Below are 27,679 nucleotides of genomic sequence, written 5' to 3' on the forward strand. Positions count from 1 at the left end.
TGCTGAGCTTTTCCAGCAACTTCTGCTTTTGTTCCTAATTTACAGCATCTGGAGTTCTTTCAGTTCATATCAACTCTCACCTGGTCAGTCAAATATTCTACCTCTTATGTATGTTGAAGAAGAAACTCTGGAATGTGTTGAAGAAGAAACTCTGGAATATGTTGAACACTCCTCATAACTTTGTAGCAACCTCTCTCAAATGGTCACCATTGACAATGAGATCCAATACTGGATAAGGCCCTGTTCAGCGTTCTGCAAACTTTGGCAATGTGTGTTTGGCAACAGACACAGACAATCACAAAGAATTGCGACAATTTGCCCATCAAGCTGCAATGCGCTTTAAATTTCAGCATCCCAATAATGTGGCAGACCAATGGTAGAGGAGGAAAGCAGCAAATCCTGCACTCCAAGTCTTTGTGGAACCTACCCACATGTTCCAAAAGATCTGAAGGTCCAAAATCAGCCTGTTTATCCATAAAGACCTGCAGCAGAAACTCACAATCGTGAATAGATGTCTTCCTCAAACTCTAGGACCGTTAATGATATGTACAAGCTATTGGCTTGGAAGAGGATCGGAGGATATTGGTGAACTAGTGAGTCCTGCAGGAAATGACCATCAAACCCATAATTTTCCTCAATTAAGGAAGATTAGCAATGAGGGCTTTTTGAAACAGTGGTTGTGAAGGAACGATTTTCTATCACCTGAGAAATAACTAAATAGAGGAGGCAGGGTCTGAAGAACAGCAGGAGCATTACCAAGTCTGACAGCTGTTCCTAATATTGCTCATGCTCCCGATTCCATATTTCCTCACAAGTAAAAATCTTTGTGGCCCCAAGATGAAAATAATATATATTTTTGTAAAACAACATATAAAAATTTCTTCACTATAATTACTTGTACAAGTAATGAAAATCATCCCAAATCTGGCAAGTTATTTCAGCAATTTTGTTTTCACTGGAACTGAAACCATATTTTGAAATGATATACAACAGATGGGACAGAACAATGTTGATACAGTAATTGTTTTTCAGTCGCATAATTCACATGATATTCCATTCTTCCTTTATTGATAGATAGTCTCCTACACCTGCCAATATATATTTATATATATATATATATATATATAGCTAATATATCTATGTATTCATAATATCTACTGGGAACATAGTGTTCGTAATATTTACCATCTGGCTTAGTTTTATCGCAAAGGAAAGACCAGAAAAAGCAAAGATATTTCCATTTTAGGAAATAACATTGAATTTTACAGCACAGAAACCAGCCGGCTACCCAACAGCTATGAGTTAATGCTCCAAACGAGCTTCCTCCCATTCCTCACATCTTATCCACATATTCTCCTATTTCTTTCTGCCTTCTGTGTTGATCAGTTAAGTTGAAATGAAAATCTACTTCTGAAAATTAGTCTTCGATTTCTATTTTGAACAGTAAATTAATAATTTCTCCTTGTCCATGAACCTGGTTCCAACTGGAACTTGTTCCAGGCACTGGTGTTGATCAAGAGAGAACTGATGATAATATGTACAAATGCAAGTTACAAAATGCACGTGGCAGGCATGTGAAAATTATGTTATGCAATATCACCTGTCAATATCCTGCACTCCCAAGGAACTATTGTGCTTGAGATGACTGACAATGCATATCGTGACTGTGGTTTTGGAGTAACAAGTGACAATGATGATTGTATACAACACTATAAGCCAAAGGACATGCTGCTTTTCAAAAACAGGAGGGTTCATGCTGTGCAGAAGACAACATCAGTACCAGTGATTTACTTGGAATGAATAAGGATTTTCATAGCTGGAACACGCATGAAGGTTGCATGGTCAACCCTTACATTGAGTCAGTTGACCGTAGCCAACCCAAAGATTTGAAGAGGCGAAATGATTCAGGGTTTCTGCTCTTCATTGTTGTCCAGTGATTTCAACCGGAAGTGAACATTTAAATGTATACAAGTTCAAGTTCAGATGCTTCATTTCCCTCTAATGATTGAATTACCATCCAAACTCTTACCATCAAAATTCATAATGGGCACCTGAGTAAGTTCAGTATCTCTAAGATGGGAAAGGAAAGAGTCTTTGCTTGTATGATGTAGCTACTGAATCCACTGCACCAACAGGAAAGCACTTGATCTTATTCTATGCCCTCATTTCCAGTCCACTGTGAAAAAAACTGAACTTGATATAGTATCATTTCCAAGGATGCCAGGAAATTTCTAGTGCCTTATCCATTGACCAAAGAATATCTGAAGACCACCATTAGACTGGGAAACATCTGTTACTGTCCTATTGTGAATATGACAACTTCTGGCCAAAGAAAGAAAAAGGAACAGAAAGAAAACTGCTATTTCCTCTATAGCTTAAAATATGATCTTATGATACACATTCCGTATAATGATTCATCTGTAAAAATGGTCCAATAATTCCTTTCTGATTATAATTGTATGCACAGTGCACAGGAAAATTCAAACTAGGTCAGGGTTAAAAGACTATATATATAGAAGGTGCAGTAGCCTTATCTTACATTCTTACAACTGTTTAAAAATACAGATTAGACCTTTGACTGGCAGTTTTTTAAATTCTCTGCTGAAATCTTCCAAATATTAAATTCTCAATAGTACAATTACTGGTCTCTGCTAATATGGTGAACACATGGGCTGTTCAAAAAAAATAATTTCCTGTTATGAAGTCAAAGAATATGTTTTCCAGATGGAGTTTGATCTAAAATGTTAGCAGAAAACTGAAGCTGGTAAAATGTGAAAAGCAAATTAATCAGAAGCAGCAAGATGATTTCCAAAGGTATATAAAATCAAGACGTAAAACCAGAGGTTAAAAAATAACATTGATTTTTGTCTAGTAGATTACAATCATGGATCAAGTCCAGCTCTGAAGAAACCGAGTTCCTTGCGAAAGCCTCACAGATTAGTTTTGAGTCTAAAAACAAGATACTGAATTTTCAAACTATGATATTTAAAATATTAAATGCAAGAATCTTGAGTCATGATCTTTCATGCATCTAAATGATTGCTTACAGCACATATAAAATAAATCATCAACTATTACATTATACTTGCCATCCAGTCCTACTGAAAGTGGCACTGTGATTGACTCTCATCATTTGTAACCAGCGCCAAAATTGAAGGTGTTTTTCATACATGTATATTACTTATCATCTAATGTAGATTTTCATTGTTCACGTAAATTTTAAAAATGCAAAGGCAAGTGTGAAACAAAAGCTGCAAAATGACATAAAATCATTTAGTTTTACTCCTCCAGCCAATTTTTAAAAATTCTATAAACAGCTTTAGTTGCAATCCTTTGTAATTTAGGAAGTTGAAAAAAAAAATTAAGAATATAGGCCTGAAACTTCATGAAAAAGCCTGATCAGTAAGTGAAAGATTTCCAAAGCCTTTCGCCATTCAGAAAATAGTCTACACCTGTATTCTTCTGAACGAAGTACATAACCTCACACTTCCCCACAGCATATTCCATCTGCCACTTTTTGCCCACTCTCCCAGTCTGTCCAAGTCCTCCTGCAGCCTCCCCATTTCCTCAACATTACCTGTCCCTCCACCTATCTTTGTGCCATTTGCAAACTTAGCAACAATGCCCTCAGTTCATTTGTCCAGGTCAGTAATGTATAATATGAATGTGATCCCAACACTGACCCCTGCTTTGCAACAGTCTTCGCAGTGGAAGCCACCAGCAGCATACCAGAACTTCAAGAGAGTCTGGGGGCAGAGATTAGTGTAGTGACCATAACTAAGGAGAATGTAATGGGGAAGCTGAAAGGTCTGTAGGTGGATAAATCACCCCAACACTTCACTAGTCACCAGATACCAGCCTGGAAAAGACCCCTTTATCCCCACTCTCTGACTTCTGCCAGTCAGTCAATCCTCTATCCATGCCAATACCTTGCCCCTAACACCATGGGCTCATATCTTATTTAGCAACCTCCTGTGTGGCACCTTGTTGAGGGCCTTCAAGAAATCTAAATAGATCATGTCCACTGGCTCTCCTTTGTCTAACTTGCTTGTTACCCTCTTAAAGAATTCTAACAGATTTGTTGGCAAAGCTGTGCTGACTCAGCTCTATTTTACCATGTAATTTTAAGTACTCTGTACTCTCATCCTAAATAATCGACTCTCAAATCTTACCAACGACGAAGGTCAGGCTAACTGGCCTATGGTTTTCAGTCTTCTGCTTCCCTCCCTTCTTAAACGGGGGTGTTACATTAGCCATTTTCCAGCCCTCTGGAACTCTCCCCGACTCCAGTGATTCCTGAAAGATCACCACCAATGCCTTTACAATCTCCTCAGCTATCCTTCTAGCTGGTCATCCAACTGGTCCAAGTGATTTATCCACCTACAGACCTTTCAGCTTCCCCATTACATTCTCCTTAGTTATGGTCACTACACTAATCTCTGTTCCCAGACTCTCTTGAAGTTCTGGTATGCTGCTGGTGGCTTCCACTGCGAAGACTGTTGCAAAGCACCTATTCATTTCCTTTGCCATTTCTTTGTTGCCATTACTACTTCTCCAGTTTTATTTTCCAGGGGTCCCACGTCCACTCATGCCAATCTCTTACCTTTTAGATATCTAAAAAACACTCACATTTCATTATCTCTCCCTGATTGCTTTTTCAGTTGTCCTCTGCTGGTTTTTAAAGGCTTCCCAATCCTCTGGCTTCCCACTAATCTTCACCACATTGTATTCTTTTTCTTTTACTTTTATGCTGTCCCAGACTTCAGCCATCAGTCATGGTTTCCTCATCCTCCCTTTAGTATGTTTCTTTTTCTTTGGGATGAATTTCTGCTGTGCCTCCTGAACTACCCCCAAAACTCTTACCATTTTGCTCCACCATCTTTCCTGCTGAGCACCGCCCTTCTAGCCTCTGGCTAGCTCCTCCCTCATATCTTTGTAGTTACCTTTACTCAATTGTAACACCGTTACATCTGATTCCAGTTTCTCCTTCTCAAACTGCAGGGTGAATTCTATCATATTATAGTCATTGTCCCCTGGGGGCTCCTTCACCTTACGTGTCTTAATCAAGTCTACCTCATTTACACATCACCAGATCCAGAATTGCCTGTTCCCTACTGGGCTCGACCATAAGCTGCTCCAAAAAAACCTCCAGCTTGTAGCCATTCCATGCATTCCTTTTCTTGAGATCCACTACCAAACTGATTTTCCCAGTCCATCTACATATTGAAGTCCCCCATAATTATTGCAGTAGTGCCTTTCTAACATGCCTTTTCTATCTTATGATTTATATTCTTCCCTACATCCTGACTACTGCCAGGAGGTCTGGACATAACTCACATCGGGGTCTTTTATCTTTTGTGGTTCCTCAACTCTACACAAACAGATTCTATGCCTTCCGAGTCTACATCATTTCTTGTGATTGATTTAATTTTATTTCTTACTATTATGGCAACTTCACCCCGTCTGCACACCATCATGTCCTCTTGATAGGTTGTATATCCTTAAATATACAGTTCATCATCCTGATTCCCTTGCAGCCTCATCTCTGTGATAACTACAACATCGTACTTGCTAATTTAGATTTTTGCTACAAGCTCATTTATCATGTTTCATGCACTGAGTGCTTTTAAGTACGGCACCCTGAATCCTGCATGGACTGCACCCCATCTCATAATTGGCTCCTTATCTGCTGTGCCTGAAGTTAGATTCCCGACCCTTTCCATGCTCTCTGTTCAATTACTTGTTCTGGAAACTTTAATAACTGCTGCTGGGCCTTCCCACCTTTCACTTTTTCCATAATTTTCCATGCAACATGCAACTGAACCTCCACTCCCCTCAATTTATTTTAAAGCCCTATCTACAGCCCTAGTAATGAGATTCACCATGACTCTGGTCCCAGCATGATTCTGGTGGAGCACGCCCCATTGGAAGAGCTCCCTCCTTCCCCAGTATGAGCTCAATATCCCCTGAATTCAAAACTGTTTCTCCCACACCAATCTTTGAGCCATGCATTTACCTCTTTAATGAAGCAGGTTGAGCCATTAATAAGATGTTTAAGAAGCTAAAATGACCCTTAACTGACAGCTCGGCACTATCTAGCAACAAACTGCCACAAATGATGCAGAGAGTCGCTCATCAGATTTCTTGTCCCATTCTGCCACACATCTCACAATAGCCCACGTTGCTGATTCTGACCGGACAATCTCACTGGCTTGTGACAGAATAAAAAAATTGTGTAAAACTACTGGAATTCCCCACTTCTCTTCTTCTTGCCCCTATCTGCATTTAAAAATGACTGATTGAAGTCTTTAGATGACCACTTATGCACATTATACATAGTATTTTCAAAAAAATTCGATCATATAATTTTGAAAGCAAGATATTCTGATATCATAAAAGATACAATTTTCTAAATGTTAAAATACTCCTGAAATACGACTTTGAATCTGCAACATCCGAAATTTTAGGCATAAACCTAGAGTCTCATCAGAATTGACATAAATTCAATTAAATGGTCTGAGAAGCACTTTTGTATTGCAAAGCATATTAAAGAGGGGAGAACTGCAGAAGCTTTATGGAATCACCACAAAACATCAAGGAAGTTCAGGCAAAGGGTAAAATCTCTCTCCCACTTTTTTCCTTCATGTCCTAAAGGTGCTGACAAATCTTAGAACATTTCAGACACTGGTATTCATTCAGTTTCTCATTACATACCAACAATCTCTTCAATAACATCAAGAAGCTGATGTTGTCTTCATTTGACTGTGACACAAATTCACTTTCTAGCAGATATCATTGAATAAATTTCACGGCTAGGGACCCAGTCTCAGCTTTTATCCCCTCACATATCACAGTAACAAAATCCCACTGTGATGGCCCATTTCTACTGGCTGGGCTTAGCTAACTCAGCAATGATCTGTGAAAGACCTATTTTTCCCTAACTTTGCATAGTAACATGACCCTATCCATCATTCAGCAAACTCCCATAAGAAATAATACCAGAAAGGTCTGGGTGGGTAATGGGGCATTAGTCAAATTGCAAGGTTGAGCTCAGGTTTCACTATGAGATTGCTGGAAGTGGCTCTTCACAATTATATTATAGGAAACTCATGCACAAGATTGGAAATATTTACAGTGAGATAGATATAGTAGTCTTATTCATAAAGAAGACAGTCAACTAAAGTGTGCTGTTTGGCTTGTAACAAGTGTCACTACACATGGTTATCAGGCCTTACTTAGCTGTTCATTTGAACAGTGTGTGGAATAGGGGATTACAGAATCGAAAGATTAATGCTGAGGAATCACAATGCTGTTTCTATCAGTAGGACTACAGATGGAAGCAAAGGTAAATAACTTCATAGCAGTTTTTGCCTCTGAGTAATTGGATTTTAAGTGAAACCCAAACAGATGGGATGAAAGGCATTTTCCCTTGGAAAGGTTTTAAATCAGGAAAAAAAAGTTGAATGAGAAGTGTTTAGCAGGTTCCAATGTAATTCCTGCTAGACACAAAACATACAGCTTGGAATGCATCAATAATTTACAACTGGAACAGAGAAACTTTCACAAAATAGAGAAAAATAACCAAGACTGGGACTGAATATAACAAAAAAAATCAAGTACCTTTGGAGATTAACAACAGACATATCAGCCACCATGATACTACAAAATATTTCATGTTTCTTCAAAATTAAAATACGGGGCAGGGAGTAGGAGGATGTTTGCAATTGAAACAAAATAAAAAGTTACCTTAATGTGAAATTTTAACTCTTCTCTGTATAGATGCTGCCTAACCTGCTGAGTATTTCCGACACTGTATTTGTTTTTAGCTAATATTTCTTTTTTGGAGCATTATTCTTATGTCTTAGTAAAAAACAAAACATGAGAACATTAAAAGCTAACACTGAGTTTGCAACTGCCAATTTATGGTGCAAATGTTTACAAAACCTGACATGAAACACAGCAACATAAAAGGCTATTGTTCCTTTCATCATAAAATTCCATAAATGGAGTAACTTCAAGCAGAATCTGAGGCAAAACTCCAAACTCAAAAGACCATTGACAGAACATGTGGAATTGTGGACACAAGGAGAGTGAGGAGTCACAGCTAGAGAGTTACAAATAAGTAAAAAAGGGTAAAAGAACAGAGGAAAATTATTGAGGGGAAGAGAGAGCAAGGGTGCGAGAAAGGAGAGAGAAAAAAGAAAGTAAAGAAACTGCAATGTTACCTTTTAATTTATCTCAAACTTAATGCCATAGAAGATCAATTGGAACAGATAATATTTTAAGTGACACCAGTAATATTTGTTAATAAATCTTCCTTTATAATTATTGGATTATAATAATTTGGGGTATTTTGAGTGTTATTGAACTCTCAACCTGAAGTTTTGTTTGATGTAAGAACTGGTGTAAGGCTGTATGTTATCAAGAGACCTATTCACAATTAGTGCTTCAAACAAGGAGTTATCCCTATCAGGGTGCACTTACCCTAAGCATATATAAGGCTGAATTTAATGGCTGCAGCAATGGCCTCATCCATTGGCTTGAAGCAACACCACTACAACCATTTCTGGGGGCCATAGCAGGATTAAATCCTATCACACATTCTAATATCGAGCTCCATGATTTGCAGATCATTAAAGGTGAAGAGCTCAACTCCAAGAGCTGTCAGTCAGAGGGCTCTTCAGTCACAGCAGTGTCAGAAAGTGATGGTCATTGCTAGGACGCAGTGAGCCCTACAGCAGGACGGCCATTGTTGTGGGAGGGGCTCTGTGTAGAGTACAGGCTACCACCAACTGTTCAGGGAAACAACCAGGCTGCACCAGGTAGCCTTGCTATGTAGCATGGGCACTGCCCGTCTGCTGCTGGAGGAATCCCTGCATTGGCCCTTAATTGGCCACAAGGGCCTCAAAAGACATGTGAGTGGGAAGGTCAGCCATGACTTTCACTGCACTTGACTTAAGCAAGAGGAAGTCATGAAGGCAACAAGACCTCAACAGGAGGTAAGGGGCATTAAATTTCATCCACTCACACAAATAAATACTGACTGACCTGTTTATCAGCTTATATAAACAAGTAATCTTATGTTATGAGGAAAGGTTGGCAGATTTCTATTAGTATAAAACATGCTGCATCAGCTCCATGATCATTTACTCAATCCATTCCTGAACAGGGCAAAATTTTCTAAACAGCATTTAACAATCAAGAAACAGGTTTGCTCACATGTGCAAAAGACAGTTTAAGAAAAACTACAATCTAAAACTGATCTCTCCTGTCTTCTACTAAAAAGCTTACTGAGTTGTCCCTAGACTAGAAAAGATTGCATCCCACAATAGCGAGAGATGGGAACACTGTGTGGTGAGGGCGCAGCCCAGCAGCAGACATGACGCACCAGAGAGCGGGTGATCAAGCGACAGCAACAGGCATAAACAAGCATTGGCATCAACCAACTGGTCCACACCAGTGATATCAGCTGGGACAGAAACGGCACATGTGTCAGCAGTTGCCGTGTGAGCCAAGTGCACAGATACAACTGTTCATAGTGCCTGGTCAATTGGTGGCAACATTCAGTAATTTGAAAAAGGTTCAAGAACACTTTTTTTGAAGAAAAATAAATCAATAGGCACTTATTATTTCGCTAAGAGACAGTTAGAGTGTCAGTGGAGGTGCACATTTTTACTCATTCTAACTGCCATTAGATATTAATCGTGGCTCTTCTCCATAAATCACTGCTGTCCTGTGTGGACAATACATCCACAATGGTGTTGGATAGTCAATTCCAGAATACCAAGCCAACGAGAATCAATACACATCCAAGTCAGGATTTTGGGCAACTTGGGAGGTGATGGAAATTCCAATGATTCTGTGCACAACCAGTTACCACATTGCATTCCATCAGCCAATGACATGCAGTAATCTGTAATATTCATGGTAGATTACCATCAACTTCGTCTGATAATGTAATGTGCAGGATGCTCATGGATAATGGCCCAGATATTGCAGTCAGTGGCAAAGTCTCAAAGTAAGATACCCACAAAGTTCTTTGGCATGGATTTTCTCTTTACTATTGCTAGTTTGAAACTGGTGTCAAGTCAATAGGATCACTAGTCATCTGGCAATGGCAATGTTGCTGTTAAACAGGCAAGCAGTGAATCACATTGAAGAATTCTTACCAACAGCAAACTAGGATGTAGAGTAGATTAAGTAATATTGTTCACTTTAGTTTCATTTATGGAGAATGAAACAACTGATTGGACTGTGCAGAGAGAGTTAGGATGAAATATCACAATAACATAGGATGAAATATCATAAAAATTGAAAATGTTTAATCATAATAATAGAGAAATTTGACATTCCACAAATGTAGAATTAATTTCCCAGGGACAATGAAGCTTCTTAGCAGTAATTATGAATTAGTGGATGAAAAGCCCAATTACAACTCATTCAATATTGTGCAACTTTTTCAAGATTTTTTTAAAAAGTGAGATGAGCAAACTCAGAATTCATAGGACACTAAGTTACAGTCTAACAGGTTTATTTGAAATCACAAGCTTTCGGAGCACTGCTCCTTCATCAGGTGATGTGCTGGGAAGTGCACAGGCACAGAATTTATATGCAGAGAGATAATGGCAAGATAATTCCAGGTAATTAAGAACGTCAGAAAACAAATACAAATAGTGCGAGTGGAGTGTCGACAGGCTGAATAACAAGTCTTTGCAGGTGATCAATACTATCAAAAGAGTAAAGTGTCAAAGGCTGAATAGCAAGTGAAGGGACGATTTATGATCCGATTAATTAAGGCAGAGAGATAGTTGCAAAGAAATCAAAAATAAGACAGTGCTAGAGACACACCAAATGGCTGGAATAACATGATAGGTAAAACAGTCGCATGATGAGGGTCTAAACAAAGTAACAAGTAATCTAAAACTGTACAAAATAATTAAGGTAGAGAGATACTAAGTTATCAAAGTAACGGTGTCAAAAAGAACACTAAGGAAGATTTTACATAGAACAGTATGGTGGGGTTCCATGTATCACGACATGAACTCAAGACCACAGTTGAGGCCATCCTCATGGGTACGGAGCTTGGCTATCAGTTTCTTCTTGGCGACTCTGTATTGTTGTGTATCTCAAAGGCTGCCTTGGAGGATGTTTACCCAAAGATCGGAGGCTGAATGTCCTTGACTGCTGATGTGTTCTCCGACTGAGAAGGTACACTCCTGCCTAGCGATTGTTGCTCAGTGTTGCTCAGCCAATGTTGGCCAACTCATGAGTACGTACTGTGATGGGTGGTGCTCCCACGTGTGATGGTAGTTTCCATGTCGATGATCAGATATGTCTCACAGAGGTTGCTGTGGAAGATTGTGTGGTGTTGTGGTCGCTGTTCTCCTGCAGGCTGGGTAGTTTGCTGCGAACAATGGCCTGTCTGAGGTTAGGTGACTGTTTGAAGGCAAGAAGTAGAGGCATAGGGACTGCTTTGGCAAGATGTTCATTGTCATCGACGACATGTTGAAGGCTGCGAAGAACATGGCATAGTGTCTCCATTCCGGGGAAGTACTTGACGATGAAGGGTACTCTATCAGTTGTGTTCCATGTCTGTCTTCTGAGGAGGCCGTTGCGGTTTTTCGCTGTGGCACTTCGGAACTAGCGATCAATGAGTTGAGCATTGTATACCGTTCTTATGAGGGTGCGTTTCAGCATCTGTAGATGTCCATCATATTCCTTCTCATCTGAGCAGATCCTGTATACACGCAGTGCTTGTCTATAGGGGATGGTTTCTTTAACAAGTTTAGGGAGTGTCAATATTCAACCTGTCAACACTCTGCTCACACTATTTGTACTTATCTTTTGACTCTCTTACTTACCTAGAATTATCTTGCCATTATCTCTATACATATAAATTCTGTGCCTGTGTGCTTCCCTCCACTTCACCTGATGAAGGAGCAGTGTTCCCAAAGCTTGTGATTTCAAATAAATCTGTTGGATGATAACCTGGTGTCGTGTGACTTCGGACTTTGTCCATCCCAGTCTAACACCAGCACCTCCACATCAGTGAGATTAGCAGCACAAGAGCTCATTAATTCAGAGATGTCAACCTGATTTTAGACTGGGAAAGCTTTGTCAGAGAACACTGTGGAGAACTTCAGAATCACTGGCAGCAAAGTCTGGATTTCAGCATTTAACCTACTGTTTCTGCTTTATGAGGCTATATAGTCTTCAGAACAAGTTACAGAATCAATTAAAATCACAACTATGATTTTTAAATTACTTCTATAGTTAGTTGCTCAGTTGCAGCTATCAGTACTACAGAATCATTCACATAAAAATAGAAAAGACTTCATAGTACTAAGGAGCCTAACACATTGTAGACCTTTTACTAATTAAATTATTTTGTACTATAAAGGGAGAACCATATAACATGTGTTCAAGATTTTATTGCTGAGTTGTATTATTAGGCTGCGTTGTGCTGAAATTAACAAATTAGGGTGCAGGATTTACCTACTCTGCTGTGATCTGCTTCTATACTCCTACAAATTCTGTTCTACAGTTCATTTTAAAATGGCTGGAAGGCTAGGTCTGGTGTATTCTATTTCCTGTCTTCTTGCATATTGTTCAGGTTAGTTGCTGTCAATCAGCATTAATATTGCAGGCCAATGTGTGGAATATAAACATAGGAATACCTGTAGCACCTAGTGGATGTCCTTTTGATATCAGTCCACCACTTGGATTTATGACCCATTTTCCACCATATGTATTATCTCCTTTGTCAATCAACTCTGCGGCTTTACCTAGGAGAACAAACATCAGTCAGCAAAAGGCATTAGAAATTAACATACTAATGTGGGAAATATGTTTTCGGAGACAAAGATAACTGATAAATAACTATATAAATTCAGACATTTTGTTTTTATATTTCATTTTGGTGACTCTAACAAATCTCTAATTTTCACAGATTCAATTTTGGTAGAATCTGAAAAGTATTTTTGAACAGCCATCTAAAATTTCTTTCCTTATTCTTGTCTCCTACAAATAGTAATTCACTCTGGCACACTAGTACATTAGTCAAATGATCAAATTTAAGGGCTTTCTTACATGAAATGAATGTTTTCACATTGTTTGAAGGTAGGAGCCTCTTAGCCAAAAGGAATCCTGCCTTCTACATCTTCATATATATTCCTTCTCCAATTCAAGTTGCTCATCAGAAATCAGGAATGCAAACTCTGGTTGACTTTCTACATCATTGGCCAAGGAAAGACGAGCAAATTATTGCAGCCTCACCACTATTAGTTAACGCAGAATCAAACTAGGACATTCCTATTCTGTGTGGTTCAGTTCCATACAATGTGGTGTAAATTATCCAGTGAAGAATCAGAAAAATTATAAATGGAAAATTATATAAACAGAAAGGGTAATTACTGATTTTCAGCAACAGAAGGATGAATGGAACAACTAGTTAGTGCAGTTAAAACAGAATTTGAACCTACTTAGATTAATAGATTGCATGGCAATTACACTTCAAGTCTGCACAGGATGCCTAAAATTTTTTCAAGACAGTTTCAAACACAGGGTAATGTGTGCATATAAACAGAATACAAGGAAAAAGAGCAAACTCATAATTCTATTCAAAAAAGCCAATAGAAGCAGATTTTAGATATAAAAAATGCCACCATTGTTGTCAAAATTTGGCTAAAGGTGATTCATGAGCTAGTGTTCGTGGAGGCAATCCAGATTTTGAATCAATAACCTTGGGGTTGGGGTAAAAGTTAAAGATACTTCATAAAGAGATTATAGAATCTGTAAAATCAGTGAAATGGCAAATTCTTCACACCACATACAAGGGCAGATGTGAATGTGAGGAATGACTGCTAGATCTCCAAATCTCCAACTCTCCAAACGAGCCTTTCACTTTGTGCCATTCTTCTGCCTTCTCCACCTAGGTTGGCACATTCTTCCTTTTCAATTAACAAACCGATCACCTTTTTAATGGTTACCAAGGTGGTAAGACTAATGAAGACTAATCTAGGCTTGAAATATTAGTTTGCTCTGTCTCCACGGATGCTGTCTGATCCACTGTTATTTCCAGCACTTTTTGATTTTCAGTACGGATTCCAGCATCTGCAGTAATTTGCTCCCCAATTCCACTTAGTATTGCTATTGATAGACAACTTCTTCATTACATAAATTATGAATCTAAACCTCTATTTTGCCAGTTCTAAGCAAAATATCCTTCTGATTTATCAACGATGGCAACCAACATATGGCTACATCAATTAAGACACATCAAGAAAATATGTGAGGAATCAACAAGAAAAGAATTAACTGCTCAAATAACATCGATATCTGTAATTCACAACCATAAAATGGGTGTTATAATATCCTAGTAAACAGACAACATTATATTCCTTAATAAACCTTCAATCACAATTTATTCAGCTAACAACTCCTTTTCTTTGGGACACATTAGTTTGTGGGAGGAATAACTCATCAATGGAACCATCACAAGTTAATTCAGAATGCAAGGAAATAATTAAATAAAGCAACAATTACCTTCAGGACAAAGTCCAAGAGCTTCATAAGTAATGAGTTCATTAGCTGAGAAGCAATCATGAAGCTCAATGACATCTACATCATTAGGCTGGAGACCAATTTTCTGAAAACATTTCCTTGCTGCTTCTTTGGTCATGTCAAACCCAACCTGCAAAATGAAAATAAGTTTAGGTCTCTTTAATTTTCTCTCTTTCTCTCCAATCTATTGTCCTGTGCTGAGGCAGTGACTGATACACCAGTAGCTCTAATGTAATTTTACTCCATTAGCAATTCTTGCAATGTAATCTAAAGCATGGAAAGTAAAACAGACTATTTTGTAGAGTCAATTCCATCTGGGCTAATCATGTCCTAATCCAAGTTATATGCATATATATCTTCCAAAGGAAAACTGCTGATTTCTCCTCTTTAGTCCATGGGTGCTAACCCCAACAATACAGCCCTGACACCACCCTGAGACCCAAGCATCTGAACAGCTCAGTGTGCACAGTGGATAAAGAAATATAAAACTTCATTTCTTTCTTCAATGTAAAGCTGACCTCCTCACCCCACTTGTCTCATGGTGACATTACGGTGACAGTCAAGACAATGGTTGACATCATGGTGGTCAATTCTGGGTGAAGTATCACCTGGTGTGGTTTCGGAGTCCTGCTCTGACATGATACCTTCTGCTGCAGAAGGTGACAGTGAGCTGAGAAGGTGCATATTTTGCTGCCCTTGATTTTTTTCTGAGTCCTCTTCTCAGCTACATTGGTTTTTCGCTTCATGTTCCAAAACCCTTCAAAACAGCCAGGCCCCAGAAGTCACAGCTGTCATCAACTGTCTCCCAGTTGTCACTGCTAATGTTCAGCATCTTCATATCTAGTTTGCACATATCCTTGTAGTGAAGGTTTGGATGCCGGGGAGATCATAAACCAGTGGCCAAGTCACCTACAAAAGGAATTGGGTTTACCTATGTTATCCACTGATTGAATGTGATGGAGTCAGTGCAGATTTCACTGGTTTAATAATGAGGGTATGCTGATAGAATTAGCACAGTCTAGGATCTGAATAGGTGACCTTTTCAATTGTCTGATACCATATTTCTTAACCATGTGTTTCAGCAATTAGTATATTAATAATAAATAATAATTGATCAAAATACCAATATTTTAGGCATTCATAGAGAACTCTACATTTGGGACCAAAAATATTGCAATCCAACAAGAAATAATCTGTACCAAGTTTCTGTAAAAGAGAGATAAAGCCTACCATTAATATAATGAATATGCTCTCAACAATAATCTTCCTTTTGTCATTAGGCCTAAAATCTTAAGTGCAGCAGCTGTTTATATATTCTGGAGTCTGGTACCATCCTTCTATAATCTCAAGAAGCTTTACTTGGCTCTTGTGTCTGTGAAGTGCATTAATTGCACTAATGCCTCATACACTAACTACTTCCATTAAAGCACAAATTTATGGATAAGGCAATAATGTTGCAATTTCTTCAACATTTATGCGGATTTTGCTTTTTTACAGAATGTTCCCATTTTGATCATCCTATGGACCAGTATGCAGCTAATTTGATATCAATGTGTAACTAATCAGATGTCAACAGTTGATGCGTCCATATAATTTTCTACTTCTCTGGAAGTAGACAAATGTCAGAAGTATGTTTTTGAAACCATCCTGCAGAGCGTGCTCCACTTCAGTGTGTTATCTTTTAAGACTGATAGGCAACTCCTGCAATCACCCTGAAAATGAGATTATTCTTTCTTGTAACTTGTGAAATGACATTCTCTGGATATTCACAGAATTCATATTTTATTCCATCAGAGTCTATCAAGGGTTGGTACACAGCTATTAATAAGGAGGATAGCAGCATAATGGTAATATTACAGGATTACTAATTCATTGGACAGGACTAATAGTGCACAGACATGAGTTCAAGTCCCACCACAGCATACAAAGACTATTTAAATTCAATTAGTTAGTTAATCTTGAATTCGTCGAGGTCCTTCAGAGAAGGAAACCTGCTAACCTAGTCAGGGTGACTCCAGACTGATACCACTCTGGTTCACTTTCAACTAACCCCAGAAATGGCAAGTCATTCAGTGATTGGTGGCTCACCATTGAAACACAGAAGGTAGGAAGTGTAGGCCATTCTGTCCTTTGAGCCTGTTCCGCCATTCAGAATGATCACGGCTGATCATCCCATTCAGTTCCTGCTCCCTGCTTCCTCCCATACCCTTTATCCCTAATAATTATACCTATTTTCTACTTGGAAACATTTAATGTTTTGACATCGATGCTTTCACTGGGACAGAATTCCACAGGCTTACCACTCTCTGGGTGAAGAAATTTCTCCTCATCGTTTGTAAATGGCCTGACTGGGATCCTTTGACTGCGACCCCTGGTTGTGAACTCCCTGGGTCATCCGGTATATCCTTACCATGCCTACCATGTTTACTTTCAGTGACTGGGGTACAAGGAAACCCAGGTCTCATTGCATCACCCCTTTCCCAATCTATCACCATTCAGATAATAATCTCCCTTTATGTTTTTGCCACGAAAAGTGTATAACCTCACATTTGTCCACACTACACTTCATCTGTCATGCATTTGCCCAATCACTCAACTTGTCCAAATCACAATGAAGTATCTTTGCTTCCTCCTCACAGTTTGCCCTCCCACCTAACTTTGTGTTATCTGAAAACTGCACTTAGCTGCCTCGTTAATATAAAATTGACCTGTTCATCCCTACTCCTTGTTCCCTATCTGCCAGCTAGTTCTCTATCCATGTCAGTTCATTACCCCAATCCCATGCACCTTAATTTTATATGTTAATCTCTTATGCGGGATGTTATCGAAAACCTCCTGAAAGTCCAAGTAAACTACATCCACTGGCTCCCCCTTATCAACATCAAGCATGAGTTTTCAAGCATGATTTCCCTTTCGTAATTCCATACTGAAGCTTTCCAATCCTGTCTGTCACTGTTTTCCAAGTACTCTGCAATTAGACCTTTTAGAGTCATAGAGCTGTACAGCATAGAAACAGACATTTTGGTCCAACTCATCTATGCCAACCAGATATCCTAATTTAATCTAATCCCATTTGCCAGCATTTGGCCCATATTGCTGTAAATCCTTCCTATTCATGTATCCATCCTGATGCCTTTTAAATGTTGTAATTGTATCAGCCTCCACCACTTCCTCTGGCAGCTTATTCCACACATGCATGAATAAAAGTGTCCCTTAGGTCCCTTTTATATCTTTCCCCTCTCACCTTAAACCTATGGCCTCTAGTTTTAGACTCCCCTGCCCTGGAAAAAAAAACACCATGGTTATTCACCCCATCCATGTCCCTCATGATTTTATAAACCTCCAACAGGTCACCAGCCTCCCATCCTCCAGGGCAAATAACTGCAGCCTATTTAGCCTCTTTCTATAGCTCAAACCATCCAAACCTGGAAACATTCTTGTAAATCCTGTCTGCACTCTTTCAAGATTAACAACATCTTTCCTATAACAGGGAGACCAGAATTGAATGCAGTATCTCAAAAGTGGCCTAAACAAATGTCCTGTATATTTTATAATAGACTCTGGCATTTTCAGGTGAATGGGTCTATATTTCCCTATTTTCTCTCTACCTCCTTTTTTTTAAATTAGTGGGGCCACATTGGATCAATTCCTATGGATTGGAGGGTTGCCAGAGTCTATAGAATCTTGAAGGATGAACGACAATGCATCCACTACTTCTGAGCCAAGTTCCTTAAATCATCTGGGATGTAAACCATCAGGACCTGGAGTATATTGACCTTTAATCCCATCAATTTGCCCAACTAATTTCATCCCTCTCATTAGACACTGCACACCAAACATTTTTAGGACATTAGTTGTGTCTTCCTTTGTGAAGACAGAACCAAAATTTGTACTCAGCTGATCTGTCATCTCGTTGTTCCCCATTATAACTTTCCATTTCTAATTGTTTATTTTCACTAATCTTTTTTCTTTTCACATACATATAGAAGCTTTTACCATCTGTTTGTATATTCCTTGCAAACTTTCTCTCACACTCTACCTTCCCCTCTTAACCAATCCCTTTGTCCTCTTTTGCCAAGCTCTAAATAGCTCCCAATCCTCATGTTTGCTGCACTTTATTGCTAATATGTCTGCCCTCTCCTTGGATCTAATACTATCAATAATTTATCTTGTTAGACCCGGTCAGGCCACCTTTCATGTTTTATTTTGCATTTCATCAATGCTCTCTTTCAAGGCTTGCCACTGCCTATCCACTGACATCCCTTTAAGAAACGTTCCCCAAATTATTAGAGCCAGCTCATGCTTCATACAACTGTGGTTTCTTTCATTTAGATTCAGGATTTCTAGGCTCAGAATTAAAAAATGTCACTTACCATCCTATTGAAAAATTCTACCATTTCAGTGTCATTCTTCCCAAAGGATCTTGCATGGCTCGTTTTATTCCTTTCTTATTGCACAATACCCAATCTGGGATGGCCTGTTCTTTAGTTGGTTCATCAATGTATTGATCCAGAAAACCATCCCGTACACATCCAGAAATTCCTTCTGTACAGTGTTGTTACTGATTTGATTTGACTAATCTATATACAGATCAATGTCACATATAATTACAGCCGTACCTTTATTACTTGTACCTCTAATTTCCTGCTAATGCCTTCCCTAACATTACAACCACAGTTTGGAGGTCTATATGCAAATTCCCCTATGTTTTCTGCTCCTTGGTGTTTCAAAGCTCTACTGTTACAAATTCCACTTCACTGGAGATAATAGCCATCCTCACTATTGCATTAAATTCCTCTTTAACCATCAATGCTACTCTACTTCCTTTTTCTTTTTGTCAGTCCTTCCAAAAAACTGAACACTACTTGATGTTCAGTTCCTATCCCTGGTCAACCCACAGCCATGTCTCTGTAATCCCAAATACATAATACCTGTTTATATCTATTTACGTGACTAATTTATCTGGTTTAACGAGAATGCTCCGTACGTTAAGACACAAGGCCTCAAGGTTTGTCTTTTTAACACTCTTAGTCCTGTTCACATTATTTTGCAATGTGACTTTTTTGATTCTTGCCCTGGAGTTCTCTGCCTGTCACCTTTCTTATTTCTCATCCTGTCTTTTGTTTTTCTCTAGGGCCCTTCTTCTCTGGGCCTCTGTATTATTGTCCTTACAAACTAAAAACTCAAAATAAAGGCTTCACGAGATTTAAGAGTTAAAGAAAAACACACCTCCTGAAGGGTAATTAGAGATGGCAATAAATGCTGGCTTTGCTAACAATGCTCTCACCCCAAGAACAAATGACACGCTAATGGTAGTTTTTTTTAATTCACTCATGGGACATGGGTGTTACAAGCTGGGACAGCATTTATTGCCTGTCCCTAGTTGCGCTTGAGAAGGTGGCGGTGAACCGCGTTCCTGAAATGCTGCAGTCCGCGTGCGGTAGGTTGATCCACAATGACCTTATGGAGGAAGTTTCAGGATTTTGATCCAGTGACATTGAAATGGCAATGTATTTCCAAGTCAGGATGGTGAGTGGCTTGGAAGGAAACTTGCAAATGTTGATGATCCCAGGTATCTGCTGACTTTGTCCTTCTAGATGGAAGGCATTGGGGGTTTGGAAGGTGCTATCTGAGGATCTTTGGTGAGTTTCTGCAGTGTATCTTGTAGATAGTACACACTGCTGCTACTGAGTGTTGGTGGTGGAGGGAGTGGATGCGGTGTCAATCAAGCGGGCTGCTTCATTCTGCATAGCATCAAGCTTCTTTGGTGTTGTTGAAGCTGTACCCATCTAGGTAAGTGGGAAGGATTCCATCACACTGTTGACTTGTGCCTTGTAAATGGCGGACAAGCTTTGCGGAGTTTTGAGGTGAGTTATTCACCACAGTATTCTTAGCCTCTGGTCTGCTCGTGTGGCATTCTATTCATTTAGCAAGTCCAGTTGAGTTTCTAATCAATAGGTGTTGATAGAGGGGGATTCAATTATGGTAACACAATTGAATGTCAAGGAACTATGGTTAGATTGTCTGTCAATAGATATGTAACTGCCTGGCATGTATGTGGTGTGAACTTTACTTGCCACTTATGAGCCCAAGGCTGTATATTGCCCAGATCTTGTTGCACTTGAACATGGACTACTTCAGTATCTAAGCAGTCATTAAAGGTGCTGAACATTGTGCAGCAATCATAAGCGAGCACCCCCACTTCTGACCTTATGATGGAGGCAAGGTCATTGATGAAGCAGCTGAAGATGGTCCGGCCGAGGACACTAACCCTGAGGAACTCTTGGATTGATGTCCTTGAGCTGAAATGACTGACCTCCAACAAACACAACCATCTTCCTATGTGCCTGATAAGGCTCCAACCAGCAGGCAGTTTGCCACCTGATACTCATTGATTCCAATTTTGAATCAATGCTTCTAGGGTTCCTTGGTGCCATACTCAATCAAATGTGGCCTTGATAGCAAAGGCTGTCACACTTTCTTCACCTCTGGAATTCAGCTCTTTTGTCCATGTTTGAAACAAGGCTATAATGAGGACAGGAGCTGAGTGGCCCTGGTGGAACCCAAACTGGCCATCACTAAGCAGGTTATTGCTGAGCAGGACCTGTTTGATAGCACGATTGATGACATTTCCATCACTTTACTAATGATTGAAAGTAGACTGATAGCGTGGTGACTGGCCGTGTTGGATTTGTCCTGCTTTTTGTGTACAGAGTACACCTGGGCAAATTTCCACATTTTCGAGTAGATGCCAGTGTTGTAACGGTAATGGAGGAGCTTGGCTAGGGGAACAGCAAGCTCTGGAGCACAGGTTTTCAGTACTATTGCTGAACTTTGTCAGGTCCTATACCCTTTGCAATATCCAGTGCCTCCAACAGTTTTTTTGATGTCACAGTGTGAATCTAGTTGGCTAAAGACTGGCATCTGTGATGCTGGGACCAGTAAATGAGGCCAAGCTGGATTGCTGCAAGTGCTTCAGCCTTATCTCTTGCAATGATGTGTTGGGGTCTTCCATCATTCAGGATGGGGGATATCTGTGGAGCCTCCCCCTCCTCCTCAAGTGAGCTGTTTAATTGTCCACCACCATTCACAACTGGATGTGGCAGGGCTGCAGAGCTTAGATCTGATCCATTAGTTTTGGAATTGCTTAGCTCTAACCCTTGCTGCATGTGCTATTTGGCATGCACGTAGTCCTATTTGGTAGTTTAACCAGGTTAACACCTTATTTTTAGGGATGTTGGTACTGTTCCTAGTATGCCCTCCTGCACTCTCCATTGAACCAGGTTTGATCACCTGGTTTGATGGTAATAGTTGAGTGCTGGGTATACTGGGTCATGAGGTTGCAGATTGTGTTGGAGTACATTCTGCTGCTGTTGATGGCCCACAGTGCTTCATGGATGCCAGTCTGGAGTTGTTAGATATGTTTGGTCTATCCGATTTAGCATGGTGATAGTACCACACAACACAATGGAGGGTATTCTCAATGCGAAGGTAGAATTTCTTTCTATCAGGATGTGTGGTGATCCCTCTTACTGATATTGTCATGGACATACGTATCTGCAGCAGGCACACTGGTAAGAACGAGGTCATCTCAGACATTAATAAATATTATATTTGATATCTCATGGGCACTTTTAACTGAACGTCAATCGCAAGTACCTGAAATAACAATAGGATTTATTTAACACTCATAAATATATAAAAAAGTGTATCAAAATACATAATTTTAAAAAAATTACATGTTGGAAAAGGACATAGGATGAAACGTAACCAAAAACTTAAATCTCGGAAAGGAGTTTCAAGGCAAATCTTGGAAAAGACATGCTCCTAAACTTAATTCCTACACCTGAACACCTGAATACAACTCAATACAATTCACATATAATTAAGACATGCTCCTAAACTTGCTCTCATAAACTTCAACTTGCTGACTTTGCCCATCATCTTTCTCTCACACTGTAAGGCCATCGCTTTCACTATCTCCATACCCACGATGATTGCCCTATAATTCCTGCACCTCATCCTCTTACCATCATTTTCAGACTTCTGTTATGACACTGTTACTGTTTACATCTCTATTCCCCTCCAACTGTTCCCAGAGCCCAGCACTACCACCAATGCCACAACTTAGAAAATTCTTTCCTCTATCTTGAATCTTTAAAATGACTTTAAAAATACATTACATTAAATAGTTACAAAAACAAAATAATCAGTGATTTAAAACTTGGTCAAAATTGTAATCACCTTATCTTAGCCCAAAAACACCAAGCCTTCTAAAATACTACAAGCAAAATATATATTTATTTATTCAAAGTACAGTAAATCATTGACTAAAAACTGAAACTGCTGTTGCTGCATATCAGAAACAAAAACAGAAATTGCTAGAAAAGCTGAGCGGGTCTGGGAGCATCAGTGGAGAGAAATCAGAGTTAACCTTTTGGGTCGAGAGACCCTTCCCCAGAGCTCAGCAATTAAGTGTTCTGAGGAAGGGTCACTGGACCCGAAACGTTAACTCCGATTTCTCTCCACAGATGCTGCCAGACCTACTCAGCTTTTCCAGAAATTTCTGTTTTTGTTTATGGTAAATCATTGCCTGGTAGTTTGTCCTAAGTGTATCCCTTACCTCACAATGACCACAAGAGATTGGTCAATCAAGAAGTCTATGCTTCTTGATTTCTTGTTGAACCACTACCATGAGATAACTGGTATGTAACGTTCCTACTTTTAATACACATACTTTAATGAATTGTTATCATGCAACTGAAATTAACAGCACAGTGAAAGCCAAGTGCAGGCTAACAATTCTTTATAGCAGATAATGCTGTTACTTCCCAAATGGACATCATTGGACTTTTAACTACATGAAAAATTTGGCAGTGATGGTTCAGTTGATCTTTTCTATGCAGCTGTGTAACATACAGCATTGTTAATTTTTCTTCATGATCAGCCATCCCCACCTAATGGCCTGCATAGGAACTGAACCGAATCTCACAGAATGGTTATTGCTACTTCAATCTATGGATTCTTTACTTACCTGCATTCTCAATTGAAAATCAAAGTTTGATACTCTATCTTCTATTCTAACTCAATTCTCTCATAAGTAATGATCAACTTCTTCACATGGACAATTTTCTTACCTGTCATTCCTTATGGATTTAATGATGCTTAGCATTATTGGTGTCTCTTTCACCAAAGTTTCTCAAAAATATAATCGTTTCATCACAATATCAGACACTGCTAATTATGTTTTTATTTGAGGCATATTATTCCTCCCAAAAACAAATAATAATCTTAAATGCACCGACAGTCTATTTCTCATGTTACCACATTAATGAATATAATAATGATTATAGTTTATGAATACATGAGAAATGAAAAACAAAAAATGAACTGCAGCAAATTTCTGCAAAGGCAGTAATCAGCAAAATAGTCTGATTAAAGATTCCACTCTCACATATCTGTTGCTTGCAATTAGTGACTGATCTATGCAAGAATTTAATTCACGGTAATTTAAAGGATTGTCAGTTAATTTCCATCTTTTCCCATTGCAATCTGTCTTTGTAGCGTACACATCCAAAAGCTGAGCTATAACAAAGTTGTTCAATGATGGATCTGGAATCAATCTCTAAACAGTTTTGTAAGCATTTATTTACAGAGATCCTAACTCAACAACCATAGTTTTCAATACGTCCCCATTTATGGAAAGATAAGTAAATTTGTGGTTAATCCCGAAGACCTGAATACAACTCAACACAATTCACATATGATTAACACCAATTGCCAGTCCTTCAGAGCAATACCGTAAATTGCTTCAAACACTTCAGTGTCCTCACATCCATTGCCAGTTCCTCAGGGCTCCTCCCCTCTCCAGTGCCAAAGATTTCAGCACCCTAGCATTCACTGACTAACCTTCAATCCTCTTGCACCCAATCACTTCAAGAACACCAATTCTGGCTCCAGTAGAACAGACTAATTTCCTGCTGCAGGTTGATAGGTTGCTGATGTTATTCAAATGTCACCCAGCTGTGAAAATGGTTCAGGTCTCTCACTAATTCTAGTAAGCAGATATCAGTCTGCCCAAAATAATCAGGTCCATGAAAACTCATTCTTGTATTTATAAAACCAAAACTTATTTCGCCGTAATGAATGTTGGTAAAAGCGATGCAATTTTAAAACTTCTACGCTATCCTAGTCAATGATATGAGGCCACGCTACTGTAACATGTTTCCACAAATAATTCATATGGAATTTAACTGAAAATCTTACCACTTTTATGCAGCTGTTTTCTTGAAAGCTACTGGGTAAATCAGTTATCATTTCCTGGGCAAGAATTTCAACAGCTTTGGACTCCAAGCCATGTCGCCGTACGAACTTCTCACTTGCCAGAACGGCTGCTCCTGCTCCATTGGATGTAGGACTATTTTTAAGTAAAGTATTATAAGATAAGACAAAAAAGAGGAAAAACTCAATCACTTAGTCTAATTTGAAGTTTAAAATATTAGCAAACAATTTTAAAAAAAATACACAAGAGAACTTTGTTTCATGTTAATTTTCTCCCAAACTGTACTGAATCAAACTAATCTAACAATTAATAGGTGCTGCCATCCCACCAGTATCTTAGCCAATAGCTCATTCTTTATCATTCTGTGGGTAACAGTATCAAAGATTCAAGAACATCAATGATTACTGTCACACACCAATGTACAAGTGCAGACGTTGCTGGACAATAAAAGCATGGCATTTGATTTCACCTCCCATTTCCAACATCACAAGGAGTTGTCACTAGAGTTAACTACACTGACTCTGTTTAGCTAAGATGAGCTAACATAGCACATTCAATGCATTAAAATTGGATTGTTTTATGCACCTTACAAATACTGTGCTTTACCCAATGGTCCTTTGAAGAGCCCATGGTGTGTTGAAATGCTTCCAAGTAACATTTCCAGCATCAAAGAATGATCAATAGCTTGTTTATTTTTCACACTCAAATATCAACACGAGTTGAATAAGTTTAAGATTCCATGACTAAAATCTGGAATTGAAAACTAATCTCAGTAATGTTGAATGTGAAACCATAACTGATTGTCGGCTTAATCCATCTGGTTCACGAATGCCCTTTAATAAAGGAGATCTGCCAATTCTTTCAGTCAATTCCACTTTTGATGCTGTAATACAGTTAAATCAAATAGTGCCATCTTGTTTTGTCTTCCCTTGTGGAAAACAAGGACAAGAAACACCACTGAATTCTGGGTTGAGTCAATATTCTACATCAAGGAAGGTTGTGAATAAAGGTGCAGTGACACATGCAGCAATTTTTCAAAGAAGCAAAAGCAGGGAGTCGAATGGTCCATGTCACCTTGTTAAATTGCATTTGAGACTTGTTTTTAAACATGAGTGCAGGCAGTAAATTGAAAAGTATCCCATTCTTACCAGCACTGCAGGAGAGTCAGGAATTCAAAAATTGGGCGAGACTTCATCACCTGGTCAAGACTGAACTCATCTTGGAACTGGGAATATCTAAATAAATGAATTACAATTATTTATAATTCAGATGAATAAAGAAATCATGACTTTTATACGTTACACCAAGTTGATGATGATCTTATACATGGGGCAGAGCTTGTTTTAAATCTTAATGACTTAAAAGTTTAAATTTTCAACTTCAGAGAGATCTAGAGAAGTTTGGCTGTTGAATTGCAATACATTTTCAAAAATCTGAACGTACATATGCTTTATCTTATTGTTATTTGTTCCAGCTTATTTTTGTCCCATCAATCATAGAGTTCATGAACCCTGAATTTGAGGACTGAAAGGGCTTAGCCAAAGAAACAAACCATGATTCCCATGTTTCTGCAGCAACAGGGTAGCAAGGGTGAACAGCAAAACGAACTTGGTAGCAGATTTTCAGAGGGTTGGGCCAATTCCAGACACTTTTGAATTTTCTGAGAGGACCTAGTTCTGGAGGTTGCATATCCTTTTCTGACAGATGCCAAGTGGCCAGCAGTGGGAAAGCAGTGGATTGTGAATCTCTGCCAAGAACCTGAAGTCAACACTTGAAAATGGTGGAGTGAATTTTTACTGTTCCAATGACGTTGACACATGATACAGGAATTACAAATTTACAGAGTGTACGTATATTTTTTCAAAGGCATGTGAGGTCTAATCAAATATCATGATCTGAAGTCTATTAAATTCTCAGCCATTTAAACATAAAAAAAGACTGAAGCTGACAGAATTTTAAAACAAAACATTGTTCGTCTGCTTTTTCACAGGCCATTTGATGTAAATGAGAAAAGAAAATTACCCATTCCTGCACATTCAATAGTCCTTGGTTGACATTTCCTACAGGCTATTATCACAGCTGAGGTCTAGATGACTACTTGGTTGAATTTCATAAGTTGCAATATTACAAGTTACCTTGACGGGGTGGGGGTGCGCTGAATTCAGATTTTGATTGACAATACTAGAGAATTAGTTGTGTCTTATCTGGTTATTGACTATCACTTTGTTTTAAGAACAATTAAACAATTTAAGGGAATTAAATCTTTGAACGGGTTTCATGAACCAAAGTTCTTTTCAGTACCAAATGTGTACAAGCAAGAGTTCTAACAGATTGTTGAAGTCTAACTTATTTTTCACCTTCACATGGTTCCTGAGTTCCACCCATAGTGGGGATACTGGGTGAGTGCTTATGGAGCTCGCTAAGAATATGGGTTGGCATGGTGAAGTAATGGGAATGGGGGGGAAAGTATGGAATGAGGTTCCAGGGCCTAGCAACTTCTAAACCAAGAGGGGAAGCTTCCAGATAACCAAGGTGGCCTCCTAACCAGCCTTTACTTACAATCTGTTTCTAGGGTTTGGGTGCCTGACTCTAGTCCAACCTCTCCCCAGAAAAAAAATGGTCCAGGATATGTACCAACATGAGGTTGCTGCATCAGTGGTGAAAATCTGGTCTTTATTTTCTGTGGACTGAAATTGAATAATTGAGACTGGAGAGGGGAAAAGTATTTAGCAATTTTGTTTTGATCAAGCCTTTCAAGCAGAACTTGGCTCCCAAGACGATAATACATGAAATTGGTCCAATCAGAGGGACTTGTGTATGCTACTTGAATGATAC

General features: G+C 38.9%; 1 protein-coding gene across 2 annotated transcripts in view; it reads right to left on the reverse strand.

Annotated features, from left to right (window-relative positions):
* Positions 1–27,679, reverse strand: part of scp2a (sterol carrier protein 2a) — a 79,883-nt gene that overhangs the window by 41,479 nt on the left and 10,725 nt on the right. For both annotated transcript variants that reach the window (XM_048601779.1, XM_048601778.1), the window contains 4 exons: positions 25,993–26,079; positions 24,829–24,979; positions 14,545–14,692; positions 12,678–12,785 (listed from right to left, as the gene is read on the reverse strand). In XM_048601779.1, coding sequence (XP_048457736.1) covers positions 12,678–12,785; positions 14,545–14,692; positions 24,829–24,979; positions 25,993–26,079 — 494 coding nt within the window. The remainder of the gene's footprint in view (positions 1–12,677; positions 12,786–14,544; positions 14,693–24,828; positions 24,980–25,992; positions 26,080–27,679) is intronic.

Source organism: Rhincodon typus, chromosome 10 (genome assembly GCF_021869965.1).
Source record: "Rhincodon typus isolate 14 chromosome 10, sRhiTyp1.1, whole genome shotgun sequence".
Lineage (NCBI taxonomy): Eukaryota > Metazoa > Chordata > Chondrichthyes > Orectolobiformes > Rhincodontidae > Rhincodon > Rhincodon typus.